General features: G+C 34.8%; 5 protein-coding genes, 1 long non-coding RNA gene and 1 other non-coding gene across 10 annotated transcripts; 3 read left to right on the forward strand and 4 right to left on the reverse strand.

Annotated features, from left to right (window-relative positions):
- Window positions 1-256: 256 nt before the first annotated feature.
- On the reverse strand, window positions 257-2,256 carry LOC137831901 (uncharacterized). Of its 2 annotated transcripts, XM_068639800.1 has the most exons (3): window positions 1,627-2,177; window positions 1,439-1,488; window positions 257-1,156 (listed from the first exon to the last, which is right to left on the reverse strand). In XM_068639800.1, the coding sequence occupies exon 3, from the start codon at window positions 1,070-1,072 to the stop codon at window positions 497-499; it is 576 nt and encodes a 191-aa protein (XP_068495901.1). In that variant the 5' UTR covers window positions 1,073-1,156; window positions 1,439-1,488; window positions 1,627-2,177; the 3' UTR covers window positions 257-496. The 2 variants fall into 2 exon arrangements, with proteins under 2 accessions (XP_068495901.1, XP_068495900.1); XM_068639799.1 differs by lacking the exon at window positions 1,439-1,488 and having other exon boundaries at window positions 1,627-2,256.
- Window positions 2,257-2,475: 219 nt separating this feature from the next.
- TRNAA-UGC (transfer RNA alanine (anticodon UGC)) lies at window positions 2,476-2,548 on the forward strand. Its single transcript has one exon. It is a non-coding gene; the product is annotated as a tRNA-Ala (tRNA).
- A 1,277-nt stretch (window positions 2,549-3,825) lies between these two features.
- LOC137831902 (uncharacterized) lies at window positions 3,826-7,721 on the forward strand. Its single transcript, XM_068639801.1, has 2 exons — window positions 3,826-4,338; window positions 7,339-7,721. The coding sequence occupies exons 1-2, from the start codon at window positions 3,826-3,828 to the stop codon at window positions 7,498-7,500; spliced, it is 675 nt and encodes a 224-aa protein (XP_068495902.1). The 3' UTR covers window positions 7,501-7,721.
- Window positions 4,996-7,426, reverse strand: LOC137831903 (uncharacterized). Its single transcript, XR_011084497.1, has 2 exons — window positions 7,287-7,426; window positions 4,996-7,066 (listed from the first exon to the last, which is right to left on the reverse strand). It is a non-coding gene; the product is annotated as an uncharacterized lncRNA (long non-coding RNA).
- Window positions 7,722-9,944: 2,223 nt separating the features above from the next.
- On the forward strand, window positions 9,945-13,108 carry LOC137831904 (phosphatidylinositol 4-kinase gamma 4-like). Its single transcript, XM_068639802.1, has 2 exons — window positions 9,945-12,154; window positions 12,297-13,108. Exons 1-2 carry the CDS (start codon window positions 10,748-10,750, stop codon window positions 12,681-12,683), a joined length of 1,794 nt encoding a protein of 597 aa, XP_068495903.1. The 5' UTR covers window positions 9,945-10,747; the 3' UTR covers window positions 12,684-13,108.
- Window positions 13,109-14,603: 1,495 nt separating this feature from the next.
- On the reverse strand, window positions 14,604-18,898 carry LOC137831909 (E3 ubiquitin-protein ligase SINAT3-like). Its single transcript, XM_068639811.1, has 3 exons — window positions 18,298-18,898; window positions 15,234-15,620; window positions 14,604-15,096 (listed from the first exon to the last, which is right to left on the reverse strand). Exons 1-3 carry the CDS (start codon window positions 18,490-18,492, stop codon window positions 14,734-14,736), a joined length of 945 nt encoding a protein of 314 aa, XP_068495912.1. The 5' UTR covers window positions 18,493-18,898; the 3' UTR covers window positions 14,604-14,733.
- Window positions 18,899-21,257: 2,359 nt separating this feature from the next.
- On the reverse strand, window positions 21,258-24,242 carry LOC137831905 (UV-stimulated scaffold protein A homolog). Of its 3 annotated transcripts, none has more exons than XM_068639805.1 (2): window positions 23,791-24,242; window positions 21,258-23,559 (listed from the first exon to the last, which is right to left on the reverse strand). In XM_068639805.1, exon 2 carries the CDS (start codon window positions 23,357-23,359, stop codon window positions 21,650-21,652), a length of 1,710 nt encoding a protein of 569 aa, XP_068495906.1. In that variant the 5' UTR covers window positions 23,360-23,559; window positions 23,791-24,242; the 3' UTR covers window positions 21,258-21,649. The 3 variants fall into 3 exon arrangements, with proteins under 3 accessions (XP_068495906.1, XP_068495904.1, XP_068495907.1); XM_068639803.1 differs by having other exon boundaries at window positions 21,258-23,398; window positions 23,791-24,205; XM_068639806.1 differs by having other exon boundaries at window positions 21,258-23,459; window positions 23,791-23,931.
- Between the last annotated feature and the right edge of the window lie 1,470 nt (window positions 24,243-25,712).

The following is a 25,712-nucleotide window of genomic DNA, read 5'->3' on the forward strand; positions in this document are numbered from 1 at the left end:
TCTTCCGACCATAGGAGACATGCTAAATGGGTTTAGTTCCTGTTTCATGCATACTGAATTACATTTGATTCATTAATTATGAAAAAGTTATGTTAACTCTGGCCGTCAGCTTTCTGTAGCTGTATGTGCAGGAACATTATTCGATTAACACTGTGCACTAGCCTGCTTTTAGAAGCAGTTTAATATGAACCTTTTGAAACATTTTTCTTAAATAAACTCTTTATGTATGGGCAAATAAAGGGGATAAAGATTGCTCTAGAAGGAAAACAATAGACAACTTCATATACTATTCATGCTGATCAAATATTCAGTGTGTATTTGGATCAGCTTTATCTAAAACCACTTACAATTACTGAGACAGCTTTTGATAAAGAGCAATTTGTTTTCCTAAAAACTAATCAACAAAGCATGCACTGTATTATTCCCATTCGCAGCATGTTAAGCACTTTGACAACAAAGCATAACTCTTTTCTAGCAGTATTTGGAAGCTGAAATGTTAATTCCACAACATGTCTATCTGGGGAACCCTGAATATGTGCTCCTCACCACTTTCCTCATCAAGCTTGGCAACCCACTTACTCTTACCCATTTTTCTGCTACTACCGTCTCTGACCCCAGCTCTCTTGTCAGTTTCATCATTCTTGGAAAGCATAGTCACTTCCATACCTTTACCTATAGGGTGCTTCAGAGATCTCACTGCTACTTTCTCATCCTTTCTTTTTACATAGCCTCCCAACCCTTTTGTTTTCCCAACCAAATTGCTTGCCACCACTACAGATCTCATAGGGTTGAGATCTAGCAAGTTGAGCAACCTTGCAAAGTTTTCATCTTTGCAATCAACTAAAGAGAAATCAATATTTTCATAATATGGCAATATGTTTGATGGATCTTCAGTTCTAAATTCTACTTGGTCCTTTAGACCCGACTTCCTAATAACTTCTTTTGACTCGTCAAGGACCATTTCCGGGAGAATACACACCAACCTTCCACCAGTTCGTCTTGCAGCTGCTGCCAGGGCTATTGTTGATGGAGATGCTCGTGGTGCCACTTCTACTATAAGTTTTGCTTTCATACCAGCTGCTAATGCTGATACGAATTCATTGCTTCCCTGCTGTTGCACTTTCCAAGAACCATACTGTCTTTTATGGTTATTACACTGTTACAAGATAAAAGAGATTAAGGTGAGTTACATATTTTTTTATGTCATACATCGAATTACTTGATATGACATGTCAAGTTGAAGCACTTGTGAGACGTATGTTTATTTTATTTATACCTGTGATGCTTACTGCTCAATTGTATTCTTATAAAAAATTCAAAATGCAAACCATGTAAAGCATCTAGTCTTAAAATATAGAAACATCTATTTATACTTGACTCTTAAATTGAAAATCCCAATGAAGAAGCAAATAGCAGATTTGAAAGGAAAAAAACACACATGTGAACTGTGGAATCTTCCATCAGGTCGATCCTTGATTTATGCCTTAACTTTTTCCAAGAAAAATGGAGAAGAAGATTAAAAGAAGAGGGAAATAACACGCTTGTATCAAAGAAAAATGTGAGGAATGGAAACCCAGAGATATATTAATAAGACTAGAAAAAAGAAACTGATGGAAAGGTGAATACCAGTTGAAGGGCATCAAGGTAAGCCATTGTAGCACATGTTGTGGACCATTCCATCACGGAAGCTGATGAAGATGATCAACAAACCGAAAATGTAGAGAGATTATTTTATTGCAAACTTTGAAGTAATTAACAAGGGATGAAAGGAAAGGTAAGGCAAAAGTCACAAATACATGTATTGCCTTGCATGTAACCTATTGCGGAACTTGTTTATAATCTCCAACGTTTGACGTGTTCTCATAATAAGAATGAAATTGATTGTTTCTTAAGGGATTACGCATAAACCGTAGTCAACACTGGGCATGGCCTAACATAGGGGATTCAGTTCCATTCTCATGCTAAATTTGTTACCATCACACTGTTTATGTCAGCACAAATCAGATTCACTTCTCAAACTTCCCTATAAATACGTCTTTGGGAAGTATAATTTTAAGTATAACTTTTATACATTATTAAGTGTAAATTTTTTACCCTAATTGATCATAAATCATGTAACTTTTTGAAGTAGTTTTATGGAGTGTACTCCTCTAAAGTGCACACTGCATGTGCAGAACTATTAAATAAATAATTTAGATTATGACACCTACTTAAATTGTCAAGTGATATGTATTTTTAAAAAATAAAATATATAATAAAAATTAGGAACAAAATCATAAAAATATTATGTTCCCATTCCACAAAGACAAATTGTTCAACAATTCATTCAAACCTTCACATACCAGGTTCAAATTTGATGTTTCATAACAATCAGACACGATTTATTTGCAAATTCCAAGACAATTTTTTGCAATATCGTATGTACAATATAAAAACTATTATTATAATTAGAAACATATTGCTGTTATCAATGTAGGGGATGTAGCTCATATGGTAGAGCGCTCGCTTTGCATGCGAGAGGCACGGGGTTCGATTCCCCGCATCTCCATTTTATTTTTTATTCAAATTTAACAAAAAAAAGTTGTGATTTTGAGAATAAAGCTTGCAATGAAGGTAATTAATTCATATTTTTTTAATTATAACAAATAAAATTTCACCTGTCATATGGACTTTATCTTGACTGATAAGAAAGAAGTTTCATGTTCTTCTTAAACTTCATTGCTTTTTGTAGAAAAACTATATTTTGTGTCTCTTGTGAGTACGTATTAAGGATTGAATACTTGATCAACCAAATGCCAACTTCTCTCTCCAATGGAAAACCATTATTTGAAATCCTGCATACAGCTTAAAACATATTTCATCTGTATTTAAATATAAGCAAAAAAACCATATTAGATATAAACAATGTTTAACTGACTAACCTATTTTTAATTTTATTATTTAAAACTATAATCATATTTATATCATCCTAATCATATGAAACGAGAAATAATAAATACCTTAACTAGTAAAAATAGGTTATTTTTTTCATGTTTTAGATGGCAGATACTAGTAGTGTCACTATATATGGGGAAAAAAAATGGGCATTGGAACAACTTGTGCAGACTTATCTCAGTTCATGCATGGGCCTGGAGAGACCCAAATGGGACATTAGTCATATACTTGACTTGAAAGGTTAACATAGGACAATAACTTGTTTTCCATAACTGTTATGTGATTGGTATAACTATAATTGGACAAGTTTCCATTGACATCTAGATATTTCCATTGGGTGGTTTTTGTAGTTGGGAGACTCCCAATTTCTGGAGAATTAAGAAACAACAAGTAATCTCTAGTTCCTCTTGGAATGGTCAAGTATTGTTTTATGGTGGCCAATACATGTATGTATCTGAAAAAATGTTTTTTCTAGCTTCAACATCCTTGTTACCCGAATTACAGTATCTGGTTTCTCTGACAAAATCTTTCATACTTTCAGGATGATGAAGTTATATTATTTACTTGGTTAATTTATTGTGTTTTAAAGCTTCTTATAAATAGAATTATCCTTTTACATATTTAAAGCTTAAAAGCATTTCTTATCAGGAAAGGAATATACCAAATATGTTCGTCAAATCATTGGGAGCAGGAGATGAAACGAAAGACAAACAAAGGGTACCCTCCACTGCACGCTTTGTTATCCCCCTAAAACGGCACTTTCAAGTTTCCTCCTATGCTGTTCCTGCAAAGATGATGAAGAAGAAGAACCAATATGTTTCCTTCTTTCCCTTTCCCTCTATAACTCTCTGCAATGCTGACTGAACTGCCAAATCACACAAACCCCAACTCATGGACTCTCTCCTCTCTTTAACACCCACACTCCCACCATTCCATTGCACTCGTCCCTTCCCCTCCCTCTCCCTCTTCGCGCCCCTTTCACAGAGAAAACTTGTTCAAAGCGTAAAAAAGGTGAGTGCTTTGCAGCCCCGTAACAGCTGCCACGGAGGGTTGGGCGTGGCTCTGCTCAGTAGCGTCACCGCCAACGCCAAGCTTCGGATTAGTCCCTTCGTCGCCACGTTGGCGGCGAACCCCACCTTCGTTTCGGGGCTGGTAGCGTGGCTCATAGCGCAGTCCGTTAAGGTGTTACTCAATTTCTTCTTCGACAGGAAATGGGATTTCAGGCTCCTGTTTGCGTCCGGGGGAATGCCCTCTTCGCACTCCGCCCTCTGCACCGCCCTCACCACCTCCGTTGCCATCTGCCACGGCGTCGCTGATTCCCTCTTTCCGGTGTGTTTGGGATTCAGTCTTATTGTCATGTATGATGCAATTGGCGTTAGGAGACATGCTGGCATGCAAGCTCAGGTAACTGTCTCCCACAATTGCTGTTTGATAGTTATTTAGTTAGCCTTTTGGGTCTGCTGATTCCTGTTCTCAAGTACTAAATAAGAACTAACTTGTTCAATAAGGTCAAAACGACTATTCTTTTATAAACTTGTTTATGCTTAAGATAAGGTTTTTTTTTCTCCTATAAGCATTTATGAAAATGTTTATCCAAACAAGGACGTAGCTATTAGTTTTTGTAGATTTTTATGGGAACTACATGGGTGGGGCTGTCAGGCAATGTGGTTAGGTGAACAATAATGATTGGATTGGATTGTCCTGAATTGGCGTTTAAGTGTTGGGTATTTTATTGGTACAAATAAAAGTAAAAAAAATGTCTCTCTTAGCAACTGAAAGAGGTTTAGACCTTAACATGAATACCGAATTCCCTAGTGGCGATTGTTTATCACTTGGAATGTTGGTTAGAGTTTAGTAATTTATGGAAATGTTTTTCACTGTTCAAATAAGAGAAGAAAACAGTCAGAGTGGGAATGAAAGTGGAAGTTATTTGTAGCATCATACGATAACTTCCAATTTTCTGGCAGGAATACAGTTTACCCACCTGGGAATGAAAACAAAGTAATGGAACATGAAAATGACATGTTCCCTAAGCTAGAAACAAATTCAGTTTTTGGAACATGATTGAATTACTGCAAATAAGCCTCATGGGGGAAAGGGCAAAGTGAGACCACAAAATGACACTAGAAAGTACTGAAATTTATTGCGTGTTCGATGACCCATTTGTCAGCGGTAGACTCACATCGATTCAGAGGCAGATAATACTATATTGCTGTTGTCAAATTGATGTGAATATGAGATAAAATGTGAGTCAATAACACATATTTAATCACACACTTAGAGTCTCAATTGCTCAATGATATTTAGCGTCCCAACCCAATACATGGGTTATGGAATGATCGAAGTGCTGGCAGTATTTGGCCCTTGCTTGTAAACCATTGTTAAGCTTTCTTGTATTGATGTGAGACCAAAATCACATTCGTTTTTCCCCTTCTTGATTATGCCTAGTGAAGACAAACATTTTGGCACATTCCACAGCGCATGTTTGGTCCTCACATGTGATTCAGAAAGGACCAAATAAGCTAATACCTATCCAGAAACAAACTTGGTGGATGCAAATGTATATGTTATGTTCACATCAGACACATTATCCTCTAGTGTACCTATATTTTCTGTCGATATGGAACCTTTAACTCTAAGGGCTGAAATAATTGACTTATTGATTTGCTAATATTTGGTTTGCTGCTGTATTGGACTCTCGGTTACTGTTAACGTGAGGTTTTAGAGGATTTTGTAAGCCCAAAGCTAAGCTTAGATTGCTACAATCTAACTAGGTTTTGTTATGCCGCCGAAAATAGCTGATTCTCCATTAATGCTTGCTCTTCCAAGTTGTATACTTTTGACATTTTAAGTGTGCCACTATAATGCTACTTATTATTTTTACTTGAATTGCTAGCGAGCTGAAAGTATGGTATCATGTAGATATTTATGTCCAAATGTCCACCTCCTTATCAAGATTGTCAAATTCAAGAGTTATGTAAACTCTTCAAGTCTCCAAAAACTTGACTTGTAAGAGTTTATTTTGTATAAAAAAAATATTAAAACACCTATAAATGGCTACAAATATTATGGTTTGACACTATCATTAGACACAAACGTAATTAGGTCATCTCCATTGCAAGGGTCATTTTATGTGGTTTTCATTTACTTTTTGTGGGTTCCTGTGTGGGACATCACTTTTAAAATCTTTTTACAACTTTTATTCCAATGCAAGAGTCTTATAAGATTCACACTCTAATTAATGTTTTATTTGGTTGTTGACGAAAAGATGTTTCTAAGAAAATTTTTGTTTTATTCTTATGACCCAACCCAAGTCTTTAGTTTTATATCATGTCAGCATACCCAGAAACCTTATGAGACCCTAGTCTTAAACTTATGACTTTCGCCATGACCCTTGCAAGTTGCAATGGAGATGTCCTTGGTCTTCACATCAAATAGAAATTAGTGAGACACAATAAAATAAAATAAAAATTATATCATATGCAAGAATACAATTTATATCACGCACACAGCATATCAAGCTGACATTTTAAAGTTTACAATCAGAAAAGGATGGCATTTTTTTATGTAATACACACATAACTCAGTCCTTACAGAGTCACATAACACATTAAGCCCATTTGAGCACACCAAAATGTGAATGGATAAGAATGGTCTTATATGTGCTGAATGGGTTTGCCAAATAGTGCTTCAAGTAGTAGAAGAGAGACAAGCTTTCTAACTCACTGCCTTCAAATTCCAACAAATGAGCGAGCCTCCCTTGTTGTCCTCAAACAGGAGAGCATAGAACATAGAGAATTGTGAGAGAAGTGAGAAAATAATGTCTTTGAGTGAAGAGATGGAGACTTCAACATAGACAAGAATGGCAAAAGAGAAGTGACAAAATCGTGACCTGATGTGAAGAGAGAACTGTGAGAACAATGTACTAATCCTGTGAGAGAAAAGACAATACCCACAATCGCGATTGAGTGTCACTTTTGTTCTGAAATTTTATGGCTCGTAGAAGTCTCAATTAATATTAGTATCGCGATTTTGAGCTATTCTTCACGAGCCTGTGCAAGTTTACACTAGAACGATTTTGCATGCGAGTTGGATAGATGTGATAACCATGCTCCCAAGTCATCAATTAGGTCTGAATATTTTGACCTTTTGTTAGTTTGTAAATTATCATATATGCATCTTTTATCATTTGCATTCCATATCTGTTCTATCACAATCAGCTATTGTATTTTACACTTTTGAGTCAGCATACTCCAATGTGTTTTTATTGCTATTGTTTCGTTATATCTAACTTAATTGGAGAACTATGTCCTCATTGTTCATTATCTATGTAGTAATTTGATCGTGTTTACCTTTTGCTTTGGAAGAAAATCTTTGACCAGAAAATTGTGTGGATCCACACAGGTGCTTAATTTGATCGTAGCTGACCTGTTTCAAGGGCATCCAATGAGTGAAAGGAAGCTCAAGGAACTTCTTGGTCACACTCCATCTCAAGTCTTTGCTGGTGCTCTGCTTGGCTTTTTAGTAGCTTGTTTCTGTTGTCAAGCTGGTGTAGTGGGAGTTTAGGTGATTCCATTGTCAGTTTTGGTCAAACTGTATTGATATCATTGTTTGCCCTGATGTTGCCTTCTGGTATATGACATGGCCTGCTTAACCAGTACACTGTATCTAAAGGACAAATAATAAACCTGAGTAGATGTAAATGAGATTTTTTTTTTCTTCAGTCTCTTACACTTAGAAGGCTCACCATTAAATTTCCAAATGGAATAAAATTCTTGAGACATCAACCTTGCCTGAATTACTCCACTCTCTCCTTGAATGTTTACCTTCCTACTTTATACATAAAGCCCGGGTACAAGTTTTGGGAGCAAATTTATAACCTACTCTACATAAAGCATTGTGGAGCTATGACAAGAAATTCTTAAAAACTTATTAGTTGAAAAGAGGACTTTATATCAGTTAAGAAGTCTTTTGAGAGTTGACATATTTAAGTAAATGATAACAATAATAGTGTCATTATTATCATATTAAACTTGTACACTAACTTTACAAGATAATACATTATGGTAGTATGTTGAACTATCTTTGTTTTGTGCTTGTTTGTTCTTATGTCTTGCTGTCTGAAGTTCATTTGATAAAATAAGCAAACGAAGAATGAGTCAGCAAATGGTAGGATTGCGGATATAGGGTGATGCCTATCTGCATGTTCCCCCTTTTGTACAACTCTATCCAAAGACAGAAATTTGGAAATCAGCAAATCAATTTACAGCGAATTCTGACACACTTTAATAGGACCACTCGACCTACCTAATTTTTCACGTCAGATAGAAGTTATTAGTTGTAATTCTTACCATTTTTAACGTATTTGATGTGATTTCTTTCTTTTTTTTTAATCTATTTTGAAACACAATTATTAATTTCCAGACTGAGTTAGTTCTAGCAAGCACCACAAAGTATTCTTCGTAATTTACTTGAGCTGAAGAATCAGTTTCATATAGCTTACAGTATATTAAAGTTTAGAGTTGAGCTAATTTTGAAGACGCATTTTAGCTTCAAAAGTTTAAAAATAATAATTATTTTTTTTAATTTTAAAAGGAATGGAATGATGTCTAAATATTCTTTGAAGTTTGCATGGAATTATTGAAATAAATTACACCTTGAAATATTACTGAAATACTTTTGTATGACATAAATTTTGCTACCCTCCAATTCCTCCTACTTCCATCAAGAATGTGTGTTTGCTTAAAATGACTAAAAATTCTATTCAATAGATGAATCGTATTGGTTAGGATTATCACTTATATTGACTCTTGTTAAGTAAGTTTAGAAAATCATTTTGATATTATTAAGAAGACAAAAACAATTGTATGTTGCCTACCAAACACTACATCATGCCCCCTTAGATTCTCAAGATAAACATTCTACTCCATCAAAACTTGCAATTGGTCTTTCAAAATAGTTCTGCAAAAAAAAAAAATAATCAACACAAATACTGGAAGAAAAAAATGCAAAAATAATTAGAAAGTCTTTGTTTTTTTTATTTAGATTACATTGATATTAGGTTATTCTTTTTAACCTTAGTTTTTGAGAATGAATTTATTAATAAAAATAAATTTTATAATATATAAAAGAAACTAATTATAATAATCTTTTAGATTAGACGTTGTTGTAATAATTTGTATTACACCTTCTTTTAATAAGGAATCTACAAAGAATCATATTATTATTAATAAAAATTATTTTTTTCTAAATACAATTATAAGATATAGTTGGTATAATGTATGAACTAAAATTTATAAAAAGGTAAAAAAAGTATCATATTTATTTTATGTATTATTTAATCTTATTATATAATAAAATTTGTAAATTTGTATATTAAGTGCTTAATACATAATTTATAAGTTAATTAAACATAAGTTATTGTATACATAAGTAACTACACCATATTAAAATATAAACAGTGCCTATTTATTTGTTACTCTTCTAGAGAGATTGGTATGTGGTTCATATTTAAATAAATAAGAACAGCACAATTTTAGGCTTTTACTGTTTCAAAAATAATGAAGTAGTAAAGCCGCAATGACATTTGTGAGTGATTTGATACAACGAAAGGAGGGATAATTTCACATTTTTTTTTATTTTTATGTAAAAGAATATCAAATAAACTTTTTCACAGTATCATTTTTAAGCGTTTTTTATTTAGACTAGTGTATAATATATAAGTTAATTATTATTTTTCTTGTTAAAACACTGATGGAGAAGTTTATTTAAATATATGAACATAAATTGATTATGTTAGACACTTAAGAAAGGAAGGAGGGAAGCTTCCAAAAACCTTGCTTGTTACATTCATTCACCTTCATTTTGATACTGAAATTAGGTAAGTAACTAATTATTTATTTTAAAATACTTACAAGTAGAAAGAAATACAAATACAAATACAAAAAGAAAAGAGATTGTTTCATTTCAACCCTCCAACGCATATCCACGTCAGGTTACTCTATCAACGCGTCCATCGTTGGTTGGTTACGCCATGTCACTGTAAAGTCACTCACCAACCCATTTCATTTTCTTCCTTCTTTTCTCTCTTCTTCTTCTTTTCTGAAGCTTAGCTCTCTGTACATACGCTTACGTGTACGTATGAAAGCTAATTTGTAGTTGATGCCCACTTTTTTCTTTCCTAAAAAAACCTTGTACTCCGTATACTATACTAGGCGGCTACACGCGTTTATACGATATTCTCCCTCTCTCTCTCTCTCTTTTTCTCCTTCTGTCAGAGTCAACAGCAACCCTTTTCTGAATAATTGAGTTTGTAATTCATAATCACCACTTCTTTCTGCCTTCAATTCAAACTACAACAATTCAATAACCCATTGCAAATTTTTTAGCTTCCTTTTGATGTTGTTACTGAAGAGCCTGTGGTCTCCGGTCTCGTTTTGATCATCTTCTGGGCGGTAAGAATCCGCCCTCTTTCTCTTTCTGTTTTGAGCTTTTCTTCGTTGGTTCAGATTTACACCCTCTGTCATTTGATCCGCTTTAGAAATCTTAGGGTTCTGAGATGAGGAAATGGAATTAGTGCATTGGGGTTTTGAATCTTTTCATCTTTCCTTTCAAAAGATCGTACAATGTTGTAAAAATTTGTTGTTTGGGCTTACTTATTGACCTGGGCAGGAGTGTGTATTCTAAACATCACTCCGGGTAGTCTATTGTACAAAAAAATGGCAGCGTTTTTGTGAAATTTGTAGGGTTTTAGTTGTTTAGTTCTTAGTTTTCTGTTTTGTATTCATTCTCCTGTTCAATACCCATAGTGAAAATGTCTTCAGCCGGTGTCACTACTCTTAGCCCGGTTCCCTCTGAACCATTGTTGTCACCAAAGGCATTCCCTTTCCCATCACATTTGTCTTTGGAAGATAAATCCATTTTCATATATCTCTCCTTTTCGGGTTCGTTGACTCCAATCCGTGTTATGGAGTGGGATACCATTGCGTCTGTGAAATTCAAAATCCGAAGGTGTGAAAGCCTTCCATTTTTAACAAACAAGCAGAAGTTGGTTTATGCTGGCCGAGAACTCGCGCGGAGTGATTCTCTGCTCAAGGACTATGGAGTAACCGGTGGCAATGTTTTGCATTTGATAATCAAACTGTCAGATCTTCAGGTCATCAATGTGAAAACTTCTTGCGGGAAGGAGTTCACGTTTCAGGTTGAAAGAGGTCGGGATGTTAGGTACATAAAGCGGCGGATTGCCAAAAGGGAAAAACAGTTTGATGATCCTGAGGAGCAGGAGCTTGTGTGCTATGGGGAAAGGCTTGATGACCAGAGGCTTATTGATGATATCTGCTGCAAGCATAATGATGCTGTGCTACGTCTGTTTGTGAGAAACAAGGATGTCAAAGTTCAGAGGAGACCCCTTGAGTTGTCCATTTTAGCAACAGATTTGATTGATGAGAAAAGAAACGATGTCAATGGAGAGACGTCTAGGAGGAATTATGATGTTGGTAAAGAAGATACTATTAGAAAGTCTGATGCCATTAGAAGAACTGTGCCGAGAAAGCCTCCCGACAGAGATTTTATTTTGGAGCCAGTTATTATTAACCCTAAAATTGAATTAGCTCCAGCTATTTGGAATATGGTGAATTCTACATATGATGGAGTTGAGAGTGGAAAATATCCAATCAGATCTGCAGAGGGTACAGGAGGAGCTTACTTTATGCTTGATTCAGCAGGGCAAAAGTATGTGTCTGTTTTTAAGCCTATTGACGAAGAACCAATGGCCGTGAATAACCCTCGAGGTCTTCCACTGTCGTTAGATGGTGAAGGCTTAAAAAAAGGTACAAGAGTTGGTCAAGGTGCATTCAGGGAAGTTGCAGCCTATGTATTAGATCATCCATTGAGTGGGCGCCGCAAATTATTTGGTGATGAGACGGGCTATGCTGGTGTCCCTCCAACATTGATGATCAAGTGCTTGCATAAAGCATTTAACTATCCTAGAGAATTGACTCCTAAGATTGGCTCCTTGCAAATGTTTACAGAAAATAGTGGAAGTTGTGAAGATATGGGCCCTGGGGCTTTCCCAGTAAAGGAAGTACATAAAATTTCTGTTTTGGACATAAGACTGGCGAATGCTGATAGGCATGCTGGGAATATTTTGATCTGCAAAGAGGAAGACAATAACCAGTCTGTTCTGATTCCAATTGATCATGGATACTGCTTGCCTACAAGCGTAAGCATTTTATTTTATGATCTCTTGGTTGTGTTTTAGTGCATGTAGTTATACTTCTATATTCTTATATTTTCCCTGTCTTTGCCTGCCTTGCAACTATATATCTATATTGCATCAATTGACATATTTGTCATTACAACAGTTTGAAGATTGTACCTTTGAGTGGCTTTACTGGCCCCAAGCTTGCCAGCCATACTCCCCAGAAACTATTGAGTACATAAAGTCACTGGATGCTGAAGAAGATATTGCCCTTTTAAAGTTTCACGGGTGGGATCTGCCGGTTGAATGTGCTCGCACTCTCAGGATCTCAACCATGCTTTTGAAGAAAGGGGTAGAGAGAGGGTTGACCCCCTTTGCCATTGGAAGCATGATGTGCAGGGAATCCTTGAACAAGGAATCTGTGATTGAAGAAATAGTACAAGCAGCCCTGGATTCTGTTCTTCCTGGCACAAGTGAAGCTACATTTCTGGATGCTGTTTCCCAAATCATGGATCTGCGCCTCGATGAGATTGTCAGATCTCGTTTGTAACAGCATACATTTCTGCAATAGTAGCAGCAGGTATATACATTTGTGCATATGTTCACGTACATATGTATAGCTCAAATAATTGGATTTTTAGTTCTTGACAAAAGGAAGTCTATTTTCTTTGGTTGTAATGTAAAACCGTTCTTAGTTTAACTTCTTAGGTTTTACTGTTTGGTAGTTTCTTGACGTTAACAAATTCTTTCAAGTTTGTTGTTGATTTCTTTATTAAATTTGAATTCTAGGGATATTTGACAACCCCTGTCTTCATTTGAATTGTAGTGTAACATTCTTGTCCTGTAATGAGTGTTGTCTTGTTTCAACTGCAAGTTGTGCATGTTAGGAGTGTGAAAAATGGAAATGTGGAAAATGAAGTGTTCTTTTTTCGGTGTTTGGATACTGAATAATTAAATGTGTTGTTATTTTCTATCCATCCGTGTGTGTATGGACATTGTTTATTGTCTTTAAATATATATTATACTCAATAAGTTTTCACAAAAGGTAAATTTTATTAATCAAATGGTTTAATTAAGATTTAATTTTATGATGATATTTTTAATGAAGTTTCTATTAAAAAAGTTATCTATTTAATAATTAAAATTTTATATTTTCCAATTGAGGTTGTACTGTTTAATTTTGTTTTAATCGGAAATAACAAGATTTATCTAGAAATATGAGATTTTGTAGTTAGTATTAAATGATATGGTTGTTAATGTGAAAGAATAAATGACTTTTATTATTTTTATTAATATTAAATGATATTGTTGCTAATGTGATAGAATAAATGACTTTTATTACTTTTTATTAAATATGATTGTAGTTAATATTAAATGATATTGTTGTTAATGCGAAGGAATAAATTACTTTTATTACTTTTATTAAATACGAATTAGATAAATAATTCATCGTGCTTCTTGGTACCTTCCATGTTATCGTTTATATGAATCCAATTACAGAAAAAGACAAATGATGGGAATATGGGGACAGTTAGTGATAGTCACGTGACAATTGTTTTTTTTTTTTCTTTCTTTAATCTTTTCTCTCTTATTACTTGGGTTGTTTGGAACCACTGTTACATTAGTGCTTTCTTTTATCATGGTGGAAAACACATGCTTGAAGGATCTCGCCACCAATTTAAAGCATTTGCTGGAAATGATGGAAGCTCGTGACAAGGAGTACTCTACTCATTTCGAAACTATAGAATCAAAACAATGGAGAATGTGTTGAAACGTGCCTCCTAGGTGGACTTTAGCTCTTCAAACCCACTCTTTTAGGTTCGAAATGTTAAACTGTATTTTCCCGTTTTGATGGACCTAATGTTCTCCTATGGATGTTTAAGACTAAACAATTTTTTTATTATAACCATACACCTAATGCACAATGATTGACCATAGGTAGAATATCTGGGTCACACTGTTTCTAGTGAGGTTGTGACAGTGGAGAAAGAAAAAATCCAAGCAGTGTTGAATTGGCCTGTCCCTCTAAATCTTAAGCAATTAAGATGGTTTGTGAGACTTACAAGATACTACAAAAGGTTCATCAAGCATTATGCGTCTATACCGTCCTAATCGTAACCTCCAAAATCCCAGAGGTTGTTGTTAAGGGGTTTATGAACTCAGCGCAGGAATCAGGCTTGCACAAAAATTGCTCAAATTAAAGGGATACCTTGAATTAAGATTCCAATAGGGGTCTAGTTATATTTTAACATTTCTAAATAATGCTATGCAACTTAAAACCCTTTCGCAGTATTTTCTGAAATATTTTTCATTCGCCATTGATTCTGATCCATTCCTGATTTAAATGGAAAGAGAAGTATATTTCCAAAGCACGTTGAAAAGTAATAACCCCTTTCAATAGTTTAATGAGAATCTGGATTGATTATTAGCATATGGTAGACGCAGGAGACCAAATATCTGACAAAGTATCTTTGGTTAGAACTTAGTTTTTTTTTATTTTGTTTGGAAGTTGAAATTCTCATAAACATTCACCAGTCAAAGATTAAGACTTCTGAAATTATCTACAGAAAGAAAAAGCATTCAAGAGAATATGCAACAACCTAGCTACAGAGGTTGGGTATGCACACTCCACCTTCAGGGTTTTGCTGTTCTTTCCATATCCTTCCTGTTACTCGTAGCTTCAACTCTTTCCTGTCTCCACCTGAGAAGAAAAGCGCCATGTTGCGGTAAATGATGAGACCGTCATGACTGTCTCTGACTTTCTTATGGCTATCTCTAATGCTTCTTGGACTTCCCTCAAAAGTTAGTTTTCGTCCATTTCCACCCACCTCCAAACTGTAGCTGTAGTTTCGGGCCTCTCTTTCATCACCCATGAATCGGAGGAATGCCATGTACACGGGAGCCATGCCAAGCTGGAAGGCCTCAAAATGGAGGCAAAAATATTGGCCAAAACAGTGGAAAACCTAACAAACAAAAATGAGTTAACAAAAAAAATATGGATGGGATTTCAACATGTGCAAAATGCAGTTGTGCTTGTGCATGAAATGAAGGAATATCACATCAAGTTCTAAAGAAGGACATGCAGAATTTTTAAAGATACCGTTAGCATCCATGTAGCATTCTCTACTTCCATGGGATTAGACTTTACATAGCGATGGTTGAAAGTGCATCCAGAATGCATATCAACCCTGTGGTCATCCCTTAAATGAGCAACAAGGCATGGAATATCCCCAACCACAGAGCAGTCCGACCCGGCATAAGGGCAGTTATATGGTCTGAAGTTACAAATAGCCTCATGTTTGAGTTTGCTGTAATAAGGAAATATCTCTGGACACCCAAGAGAGATGTATCTACAAGGCAGTTCAAGTGATTCTGCTATCTTCTCTAATGCCAAACATCTTATATCGCCAAGCTCCTGCCTGCAAGTTGGGCATCGGTTGTGCACCCTTGTCTTGCAAGTTGAACAAAGTGTGTGCCCGTTGTGGCACTGCATAGTAAAATTTGTTTTGAGAATCAATCACTGCTTTTTTTAGCATCATCATTCAACTATATCAAGTTATCTATACAAGGACGAGGGCAGAAGGTTTCAATATACTGACAAAATAATATAATCAAAATGCACAATACAATGTTATATACAATACGCTCATTATATTCCTCACATTATAATGACAGAACTTAAGATAACACCAGATTTGATTGATCACACTTTTTTGTAAATATGCAAGCTGTCACATGACGTGTGATGAATGAAGGGAATCTATTGCTTTAGATACTGAATTTACTAACACCAGTTCTCACAGAAAAAACAGAAAGTACCACCTGATCCTTTTAATTTTCCATTCAGTTAATTCTCATTATAAATTAGTAAGTGCATATTGGGATGTATGCTGTAATATCTCAAACAAACACTTAGGTGACACCTGCATTTGTGCATAAAAATCAGGTCTAGATGTTATTCACCAAAATCTAGTGTGCACTAATACTATATTAGGGTGTGTTTAGGTAAACTACTTAATTTAAGCACTTATTTAACACCTATCTTTAAAGTGTTTATAATAGAACAAAAAAACACGGTTAACCTATTTTTATACAAGTTATAAGGTAAGCGGTTTTCATATGCTACCCTAGAAAACTTATTAAAATAAGTTGTAAACAACTTAAGGACATAAGCTCCCAATACCCTTACACGGTATGTGGCACAAGATAAGTCCAAGTAAGCTCTTCAAAAGCACCTTGAATCTAACTCAACCCAAAAGCTTGTTGAAGATGGAAGGATTGCCCAAGTCTTGCGATCTGAAACCTTAATAAGCAATCCCCCTCCCTCTCATGTTCAAAACTAGACATTTTGGAGCATTAAGTTTGCAAGATAAGACATTTGTTGAGTTCACTTTCAGGGGCCTCTCACTTTCAAGGGAGGTTTGCTCTAAATTTTACTACAAACTTACTTTTGGGATAAAAGTTCCCAATCATAAATCATTTCACTTCGAACTCAAGCAAATCAATTTTAGAAAATTAAAACAATTCAAAGTCAAATCCGTAAACATTCATCTAAAACAATAAATTAGAATGGAATGTTCTCACAGCAATGTAATTGCTTATCAATTCAAATGATAGACTCCAATGCCATGCCAAAGAGTAAAGAAAGATTTAATATTTCCCTTCCTTCTTGGATGATATGTATCTAATTCTCCTTTAGGCTACAACAGTACCACCCCAAAGGAAAAGCTTAAGTCTCACAAGGATTTAATTACTTGTGACAACTTCAGTAATAAAATAATAGAATTTGTCACTTCAACTATATAAGTTCTATACATCCTAATTAAGGGTCAGGTTTCCTGGCCTATTAGCAGCATCCAACAGCTTTAATCATGGACATATCAATCATTCATAACTCACAACTCATCACATTATTACTCATTTTAGGATACCATAGCAAAACCAATTATGAGAATCATGTGATTCATGTCAACATTAGAGAAAAGACAGATAACTAACCTCCCAAACTCCAATTATAAATTACAAATAGGAAGGAGCAGAGACATCAAACTAACTGTACAATAGAATTCTAAGTCAATTACTATGATGAGAAATGCTAACAATCCTCTCTTCAACATATTAAAAATATTTATCTCGTAAATAGATCACCTCTTAAAGACAGCACTGGTTTTCTAAAGAATAGACCAATATCCCATAATAAAAAATGTGTTGCTAGCGTATCTTTTACTGCAATGTGCATAGAAGGAATAAACTGATACATCCCAACAAAAAAGGATTCTCTGGGATGGTAACTTGGAACAGACATAACAAACAAGCTCAGTAAGCCACAAACCCTGTACACCTTACCTGTTTTTTTCTTCAATTCAAGCCTTTCTAACATTCTTATCTGCTCACTTAACTAAGTTCACTACTTGATTGATCAAGAGACAATGATCAAAGTCCTGCCTACTCGAGAATAAGAAGTTATATAGCCTAATAACTGATGCAGCTAAGTTTCTTCTCTAATTTTGAATTGCTGATATACGAAGGTACACTACAGAAAGTTTCCACCTAACGGTAATGATTATGCCCTTTCTATAGCCATATATTTTCACATATACCTTCTGTAAGTCTAAAAAATAAAAATAAAATAAAAATAAAATAAAAATACATGAGTAGGCGTAGATGAAAACGAGAAAAGAACATCAGTTCTCAAATTCTGCCATCCCCATCACCAATCCTAATATCACCGTAAGCAAACAAGACAAAAGAGGTAAAAAAGAACCCAGAACCTCAGAAAATAAAAACTAGCCAGATACAATCTTTGATCAAAACAACCCATCATAAGCAACCAAATCCTCAACCCTAATTGGCGGAATCATACAAACTGAAATTACAGCAAAATATGAGATCTACGCATTAAAAAGGGAGAAAAGTTCCCAACAACAATTGCATATGGCCTTGATCGAAAGACTTCAATATGCTATCACAAAATAATCCAAACCCTCCATACCAGACATGCCCATTAAAAATCCCTCTTTTATAGAACCAAATGAGAAAAGGAAAGTTAATATGGGCATCACAAAATCGCATAGACAGAACGTATAAGGAAAGAAACAAAGCACCACCAAATCAAGTAATTTTTGGAAGCAAACCCAAAAGGCAAAATGGATCGGACAAGAAACCTGGTGGATTGGAGGGTACATAGAGTTGGTGCAGACGGGGCATTCAAGAAGGTCGTGGACGCTGGTAGTGGTGGGGCCATTGTTATGCAGCTTCGAGATTGAAGAAAACTGATGAGGATGTTCATCATCCTCCATCATAGTCATCGATGACACAGTGCTGCTCTCAATGCTACTAGATTCCATTCTCTCACTCATAACACAAACACCAACACGCTTAATTTGTGGCCACCCGAATCATATGTGAGTTGTGACGGTTGAGCTACAGCAGCTGGGGTGGGTGTGTGTGTTTTTTGAGACAAGAAGAAGGGGGGAAAAGAAGCTGATTGCTTGCAAAAATTGATGCTTTTCTTCCTTTCCTTGGTCTTCTAAGACAACATAGAAGTGTTACAAGATATGTGTGTCCGAATCCTGAGGACCCTTTGATTTAAATCAAACGGTTTTCAGGATTCTCTAAGGAAAACCAGGACGAGAGAAGACAATAAAGAGATCGAGATGGAGGAGGAGAATAACGTAGAGGTTGGAGAATGATGAGAGAGAATAATGTAGATCAAGTGTTCTGTTCTGTTGTGTTCTGCTTATTTAATTTACTGATTTATTATTTAAGGGGCTGGTAAATCAGGAACTTTTTTTAACTACATACTCTTTTTCTCTCTCTTCTCCACATCTCAGCCACACTCTCACACTACACAAGCTCTACAGATTTATTTACAGTACTCACTTTTTACCCTATTTCTTTTATACACACCAAATTAAAAATTAAAATAAAATACCATCATCAAATTTTAATAATATGAGTTCTATTATCAAAATTAAATTCAATAAACTTCAGTTAAAAATTATTAAGAGTCATACCTCACTGAATAAGTTGAAGTGATTTCAGAATATGATCTTGAATATTAAAATTCCATCCATATTATAAGCATGCTATTTTAGAATAATTTTAAAAATACAATTAATTTATAAAAAAGAAAAAAGAAAAATGGTTCAGTTAAATTTACCTCAAGTAAATAAAACACTAGTAAAGTTGAGCGTTAAGTAAAAGTTATAAGTTGATAGATAAAATAAAAGAATGAATAATATTAGTGTAAAATGAATTTGTTTTGTTGAGTTATTAAGGAATGAAATTGAAAGATTAAAAGGGATGAGGGGAGCGCAAATTGATTTGAATGATTGAGCAAATGGGTCTACAGGTTTGTGTAGAATGGATGGATATAGCAATGGTCCACTATGGCACTATCAATTATTTTGGCGTGGATGCCACACTTATCCAACTTTCTAAAATATTTAGTTTCTTAGTTGCCTCTTCAAACTGTTCCTTCTTTTTTATATTATTGCTTTCTGGACTTAATTATCTTTAGTCATACCATTGCGTAATTTGAGGACACTCTTAAAACACGTATACCTTTTGTATCTTCTATCAACAATTTAGAACAAGATTTTCAGCCACTTGCAGCAAAAATGTTTACTTATTTCTCTATTTCTAGGCTTACACATTTACACTTGTTCATACACATGATAATTTAATTATTATTTCCTTTCATTTTCAGTAACCATCGTCATAATTACTTCACTCTTCTTCACTTATACTTTTTATCGTGCATATCTTGTCTTCTTTCTAAATCTTTCCATGTTTTGTTTTTCCTTGACTTTTACTGTTAAGGAGTGTTTCATATGGCAAGTAAAAACTAAGGAAAAAAAGAGTCAAATAACTTATTTGGAAATAGTTTTAACATTTACAAGGTTAGATATACATATAGAGTAAAAACGTACAAGAAACTTCTAAACATATCATAATTTTTCCTATGTCAATTGCTCTCATCCTACCACGCATGTAATTAAACTTAAATTAATGAGAGAGTAACATTGTGCTACTAGATATTTTCCTTCAGTTGTTGTTAAATATTACTGGCACGACGACAACAGAAGAAAGTCATAATATCAATTCGACTTTAGGAAAGTCATGCATAATAATGGGGTTTGTTGGATTAAATATGATGGTAAGAAGAAAACGCTTTCCAACGAAAGCTTAGTGCGAATAATGTTTACAGAGAACAAACAATCTAAAGTAACTTTTTTGCTTTTGTTAACCTGTAAGCTCCACTAAGCAAGAAGGTAGAACAAGAATCATGGTGTGTGAATCAGTGCAATATTATAGTATTAGGATTGCATGAAAATACTTAGTTGCTCAAACGTATCGGTAGTAGTTCCCTAACTTTTCTGAGCCGATTCCCGTTGTGCGCTCATCATCCCAACCTAGGAAGGTGTGTATAAAATATTAGCATCAGAAATTACCCCGATCAGTCCCTACTTCAATGCAAACTCACCGTGCCTAAAGATATTATAAAAAGTATTACATTTTTTGTCATATTTTTGCCCAAGGGGTTCTGTAGTGTACTGACAAAAGTTTCCCTCGCTAACCACAAGTGATAACCATACAAAGAACAATTGGCAGCAAAAGTTCAGGTTTGGTGCCATAAAATGGGGCAAAAGGAATATTCTTTTTCCAGTTCCCAGTGAGGCAGTGACTCTTCTCCACTTTTCTACACCCTTTATTTTGAAATCGTAAAATAAAAAATAAAAACCCTCTTGCTGATGAAAGCAACACCTGATGATACGTCTAGGTGATGGAGTGAGCTGAAAATTTTCCATATCATGAGGGATTGTACTTTTCTCAAAAATATATTCTCGTTGAGGGAATAAATACTTCTCTTAGTAGCCATGAAGGTCCACCAGCAGCAGCGACAACTCAGACCACTTATCCGACAGGTGAAATGGTATTCTTTAATGGCAATGGAAACCATTTATGACACCTTTCAGACAGCTAAAACATCATACAAGGCATTCCTATGATTTCTTCTGGGTTCCAACTGGTGTGGGTCAACACTACAATTTTATTTACTCGCCGATAGAAATCCACAGTCAATGTGCATCTATGTGATTTGGAAATTTAGTATCAATAATAATGATAATAATAATAATTGATTGATTTAAGACTTATTACAAAGCAGTGATGGTGCTAACAAATACAAGTGAAATTTTAATTTGGCGTGATTGCCGAACTTGTAATCCTCTGGCATCTACCGTTATGGTAAACGATTTCACAGAAAATGAGGGAATTAAATTTAAAAATATAAAACACGGGGACTGACCAAACAACTGCTTCCATTTATCCCTTGCAGCCAAGCGGGTCCTTATAAGTCTGCCTTCAAAGAATAGATGTAGTTTGTTTTGTTTTATTTTACTCGATTCTACTAACCAGCCCCATGACTAACAGGCAAGGCTTTACCCAAAATCTGAAGTATGGTTCGAACTTCAGAGTAACCAGATAAGCTCAACAAGATTCCTACCCAGTTTACCATTGATTTGGGAACGCTTCTCTGTATTTGGCATCTTCACTTGACACATGCTGCCTATCTGAAGTAACCCTTGCACGAGAACTTAAAAGCTTCTCAGCTATTCTATCTTTTGATGTTACTTTCTTTCGCAGCATGGAAGCAAGACTTTGTTTCTTCTCTTTGGCCGACAGTTTATCTTCATTAGTTAACTCCCCATCTTCTCCAAGCGTGGCTGATCTCGAAGTAGAAGCCATAGCAGCATCCCGTAAAACAGCTTCATTGTGTTCCCGAATTTTTGCTAGTTTTGCACGTTTCAGCGACTGTTTATCAATTTCTCTCTTCTTTGCGCCCTCTTGGTCCCTCTCACGAATATTTTTAACTGCTTGTTTGGCTATCTGCTCTACTAGATCAGTTCCTAAATCCATATTCATGTCTTCTAAAGAGCTATGGCTGAGTGGCCTCCCTTTGTCATCTCGAGGAATGATAGGTCCATGAAATGGACAAAGTTTCATATCCCTTCTCTGGCACAACCCTCCTTTCCTCAAAGGAGCCAGACATGGCTGGATCTCAATTTTCTTTTCTTCATAAGGCATTGCGTGAACATTCAACTCGGCAATTTTATCTGCTGGAATAACTGCATCAGCATCCACCCTACCCCAGTGACTATCAAGCTCCAAACCCCGCTGGTTAGCCATAAAAACCCTGTTTGAACCCCAATTATCCAAGTAAGAACCCCATCGTACCACAGGAGCTTCAGCTATAAGTTTACTCCTCTTAGGGTCTGACTCAACTTTATGTCCCTGATGAAGCAGACCGTCCGTTTCAGAGCCATTAGACCCTTTACTGTGCAAACCAAGATTATCATTATTATTTTCATGGGCATCAAGATGTTTATTTTTATTATTGGGTGCGCTAGATGAGGTTTCCATAGATACAACGTTACCCTCCTCCCAAAAATCTTCCTCGTCATGTTTTGATGAGTTTACAAGCAAACAACCAGCCTCCTCACATTTACTTTTAACAGATTTTAGACGATTTCTGATATCAATGAACTCTTTCAGAATGGAATCTCTGAATCTATTGTCAGCTACTTCAACTCTTATTAAAACAGAAATCCACTCTTGGATAGAAATCAAGTGCTTTGCCACCAGAAGTTTGTATAGCTCCCTCAATGTATCAAAAACTACTGTATTATCACTATTCTCATAAACTTTCTCCCCTTCTTTTAATGCTTCAAGACGAAGCTGTTGCAGCTCTAAAGAATGAAAGTCACCGTGTTCGTCGCTGTCCAATATATCATCTGACACACACTCCTGTTTTGCTTGCAAAATGTCCAAACACTCATCAATCTCATCCATCGTAGACAGAATCCCTCCCTTTATTGAAGATGAATTCTCTTTCAAAGATTCATACTTGCTCAGTAAAATTTCCTTTGACCTCCTCTCCCTTTCCCTTCTCTCCTGCTGAACCCGCTCCACGTTAGCTTGTATGTTAGGAAATTGGAGCCTGAGTGTATTCTTCAGATAATCATAACCCAGTCTGAGCTGTCTGTAATGAATTCCAAACGACACATTCCACTTCTCCAAAAATTCAATGGCCTTCGAACGTAAAACAGACGCAACAGCAGGTGGAGCAGGAAGAGCCACGTTTCGCCTGAATCCAACACTCAAACTCAGCAACTGATCCAAGTTCTCAACAACAAGGGTCCTAAAAAGTTTTGAGCGCATGAAGAGTTCATCAATTATCAAAAGCGCGAGGTACCGGACCTGCAACACATATCTGTCAAAGTCAATCTGATGAATTTGTGCTGGAGATGATAGTTGGAATCTGAAACTTAAAATAGGGGTTGAGCTAATGAGTGAGGTTTCTCGACACAACAGTAAAATGAATGGGATTTCGTCATCTTATCACCCTTATACCATCAAACCTATCAGGAAGAAAATAATAGTCAATTTTCTATAAGGAATTGTCGTTTTTGTTGTTTCTCACATGTATGAATTTTTATCAACTTAGCCCCTTTCTTGTTGACGAATTGTCAGCTGAAATAAGCTTTTCATTCAAAATGAAATTTATTTATGCAATCTCAATTAACCCTAATTGGAAACCATGAGAAAGGGAAACGAAACCCCAATGACGATAGGTCCAAAGGAAATAGTACCTGAGAGTGGTCGCGCTTCATGAGATCCATGAGGGTTAGGGTTGCGACGCGGAGCTCCGAATCGGAATATCGAACCACCGTTTTAATGGCCTTGAGGAGACGGGGATCGACCTCCGGCGCGGTGGAGTTGGTGGCCCTCTCAATCAAAGATACCACCTTCGTTCCCTTTCCATGCCCTCCTTCTTCCGTACCCATCGAGTCCCAAAATCTCAAACTCACTGTTCCGTTCCGTCTATAACTGATTTTGAAAAAAACCTAATTTATATATGTGGCGATTTTCCACCTTTTCCGCGGTTGGCTTGCGCGCTACGTCGTCGAGGCCTCGAAAGTTCTGTTTGATGAAACGGGTTGTCGTTTCAGAAGTGTTCACAGTATAGGTTGCATTATGAATGTTATCGGTGGTCTTTGTTGAATTTACTCATGATGCTTAAACAATTAAATCACCATTTAACAAGTGAAACACGAATTATAGTTTGTTAAAGTAGTATTGATTAAATTTTAATTTACATATAGTGTACTTCCTCCTGACCTAAAATTGAGTAATTCTTATGCTAACTAACAGAGTTATGTCATATAATTAACTATTTTAATAATTTTATTTATTTATTTAATAAGAATGTATATTGTTATATTCACTTTAGTTATTAAAATTACAATGCTAACTAACAGAGTTATGTCATATAATCAAATCTACATAATTAACTAAGATGTACATATAAATATTATTTGTGTTTATTGTTATGTGGCTAGGTCATGCTATAAGTTGGTGTCATGCTCTGTCTTGGGGACTTTGACTTTGTCAAACATAGATAATGTGGTTAGAAACATAGATAATGTGGTCGGAGAACTTGTGACATTTTTCTCAACTCAAACATTAGATGATGCACTCATTAGAGAAATTAGAATATAACCGATGTGACCTAACTTGGATCATAGGCAAGTTTGTTCACGTAAGTTTGATATTTTCGAATTTACAAATTAACTAATAATAGACCCTTATCATATAAATTTAGAACATCTAATATTGAATATCATAACTAAGAATATTAAAGATTTTAAAGATTTTTTGTTATAATAAATTTAATAAAAAAATATTTTAGTTTTATGAATTTTGGTTTGTGTTATTTTTTATTTGATTATGGTTTGTGAAAGTTAATATATATAAAAAGTGTTATTATTTTTTTTATATAAAGGCTTTGTTTGGATGAGGGAGTGGAAAGGAGGGAGTGGATTTGAGATGATTTGAAGAGAAAGTGTAAAGAAAGTTGGGGTGTTTGGATTAAGGTAAATAGAGTGGAAAGTGTGAGGAAAGTTTATGAAAGTTTGTGAGTAATGTGATGGGTATGATTGAAATTGTATTTTTTTTAATTGATGAAAATGTAACTTTACATATTTGCCCTTACATATTTATTTATAAATTATAATTATTTTTAATTAAAATATTATTTAAATATTTATAATTATAAATATTTGATAAAAAAAAATTATATTAAATAATATTATTATTTTATCTTTCCTTTTAATTAATATAATTATTATATAAATTTATTTTTTAATTATTAAAAAATATATTTATTTTTATTTTTATTATTTATATTTATAATTTATTATATATAATATGATTAATTATGTTTTTATAATAATAATTTTTTTATAATTTTGATTATATTTTTTATATTTATATTTAAATTTTAATTATATTTTAAATACAATAATAATAATTTAAGTTTAAAATAAAAAAGGTAAAAAAGTAACTTAAGGTTAATTAATTAAAAAACATAAAAATATACAACTTTCTTCGCATATTTGCGAAGAAAGTTTTAGATGCAAAAATATTTTCGATTTGTGTGCACTTTTGTTTTTATTACGTAGATTCATTTGCATTTCATTGCACACAATCTTTCCGTGCCTTTCTCCACTTC

Source organism: Phaseolus vulgaris, chromosome 6 (genome assembly GCF_000499845.2).
Source record: "Phaseolus vulgaris cultivar G19833 chromosome 6, P. vulgaris v2.0, whole genome shotgun sequence".
NCBI lineage: Eukaryota > Viridiplantae > Streptophyta > Magnoliopsida > Fabales > Fabaceae > Phaseolus > Phaseolus vulgaris.

What these genes read in the sequence shown, in the direction of transcription:
- LOC137831901 (XM_068639799.1), bottom strand. Translation starts at nt 1,680, where the DNA reads ATGGAATGGTCCACAACATGTGCTACAATGGCTTACCTTGATGCCCTT. An exon ending in ACCTTGATGCCCTTCAACTG is followed by an intron (nt 1,157 to 1,626) that starts GTATTCACCTTT and finishes ATCTTGTAACAG; the next exon opens with TGTAATAACCATAAAAGACA.
- LOC137831902 (XM_068639801.1), top strand. Translation starts at nt 3,826, where the DNA reads ATGGACTCTCTCCTCTCTTTAACACCCACACTCCCACCATTCCATTGC. An exon ending in ATGCTGGCATGCAAGCTCAG is followed by an intron (nt 4,339 to 7,338) that starts GTAACTGTCTCC and finishes GGATCCACACAG; the next exon opens with GTGCTTAATTTGATCGTAGC.
- LOC137831904 (XM_068639802.1), top strand. Translation starts at nt 10,748, where the DNA reads ATGTCTTCAGCCGGTGTCACTACTCTTAGCCCGGTTCCCTCTGAACCA. An exon ending in GATACTGCTTGCCTACAAGC is followed by an intron (nt 12,155 to 12,296) that starts GTAAGCATTTTA and finishes TCATTACAACAG; the next exon opens with TTTGAAGATTGTACCTTTGA.
- LOC137831909 (XM_068639811.1), bottom strand. Translation starts at nt 18,492, where the DNA reads ATGAGTGAGAGAATGGAATCTAGTAGCATTGAGAGCAGCACTGTGTCA. An exon ending in TGTACCCTCCAATCCACCAG is followed by an intron (nt 15,621 to 18,297) that starts GTTTCTTGTCCG and finishes TTTACTATGCAG; the next exon opens with TGCCACAACGGGCACACACT. An exon ending in ATGCTACATGGATGCTAACG is followed by an intron (nt 15,097 to 15,233) that starts GTATCTTTAAAA and finishes TTTGTTTGTTAG; the next exon opens with GTTTTCCACTGTTTTGGCCA.
- LOC137831905 (XM_068639803.1), bottom strand. Translation starts at nt 23,985, where the DNA reads ATGGGTACGGAAGAAGGAGGGCATGGAAAGGGAACGAAGGTGGTATCT. An exon ending in TGAAGCGCGACCACTCTCAG is followed by an intron (nt 23,399 to 23,790) that starts GTACTATTTCCT and finishes TATGTGTTGCAG; the next exon opens with GTCCGGTACCTCGCGCTTTT.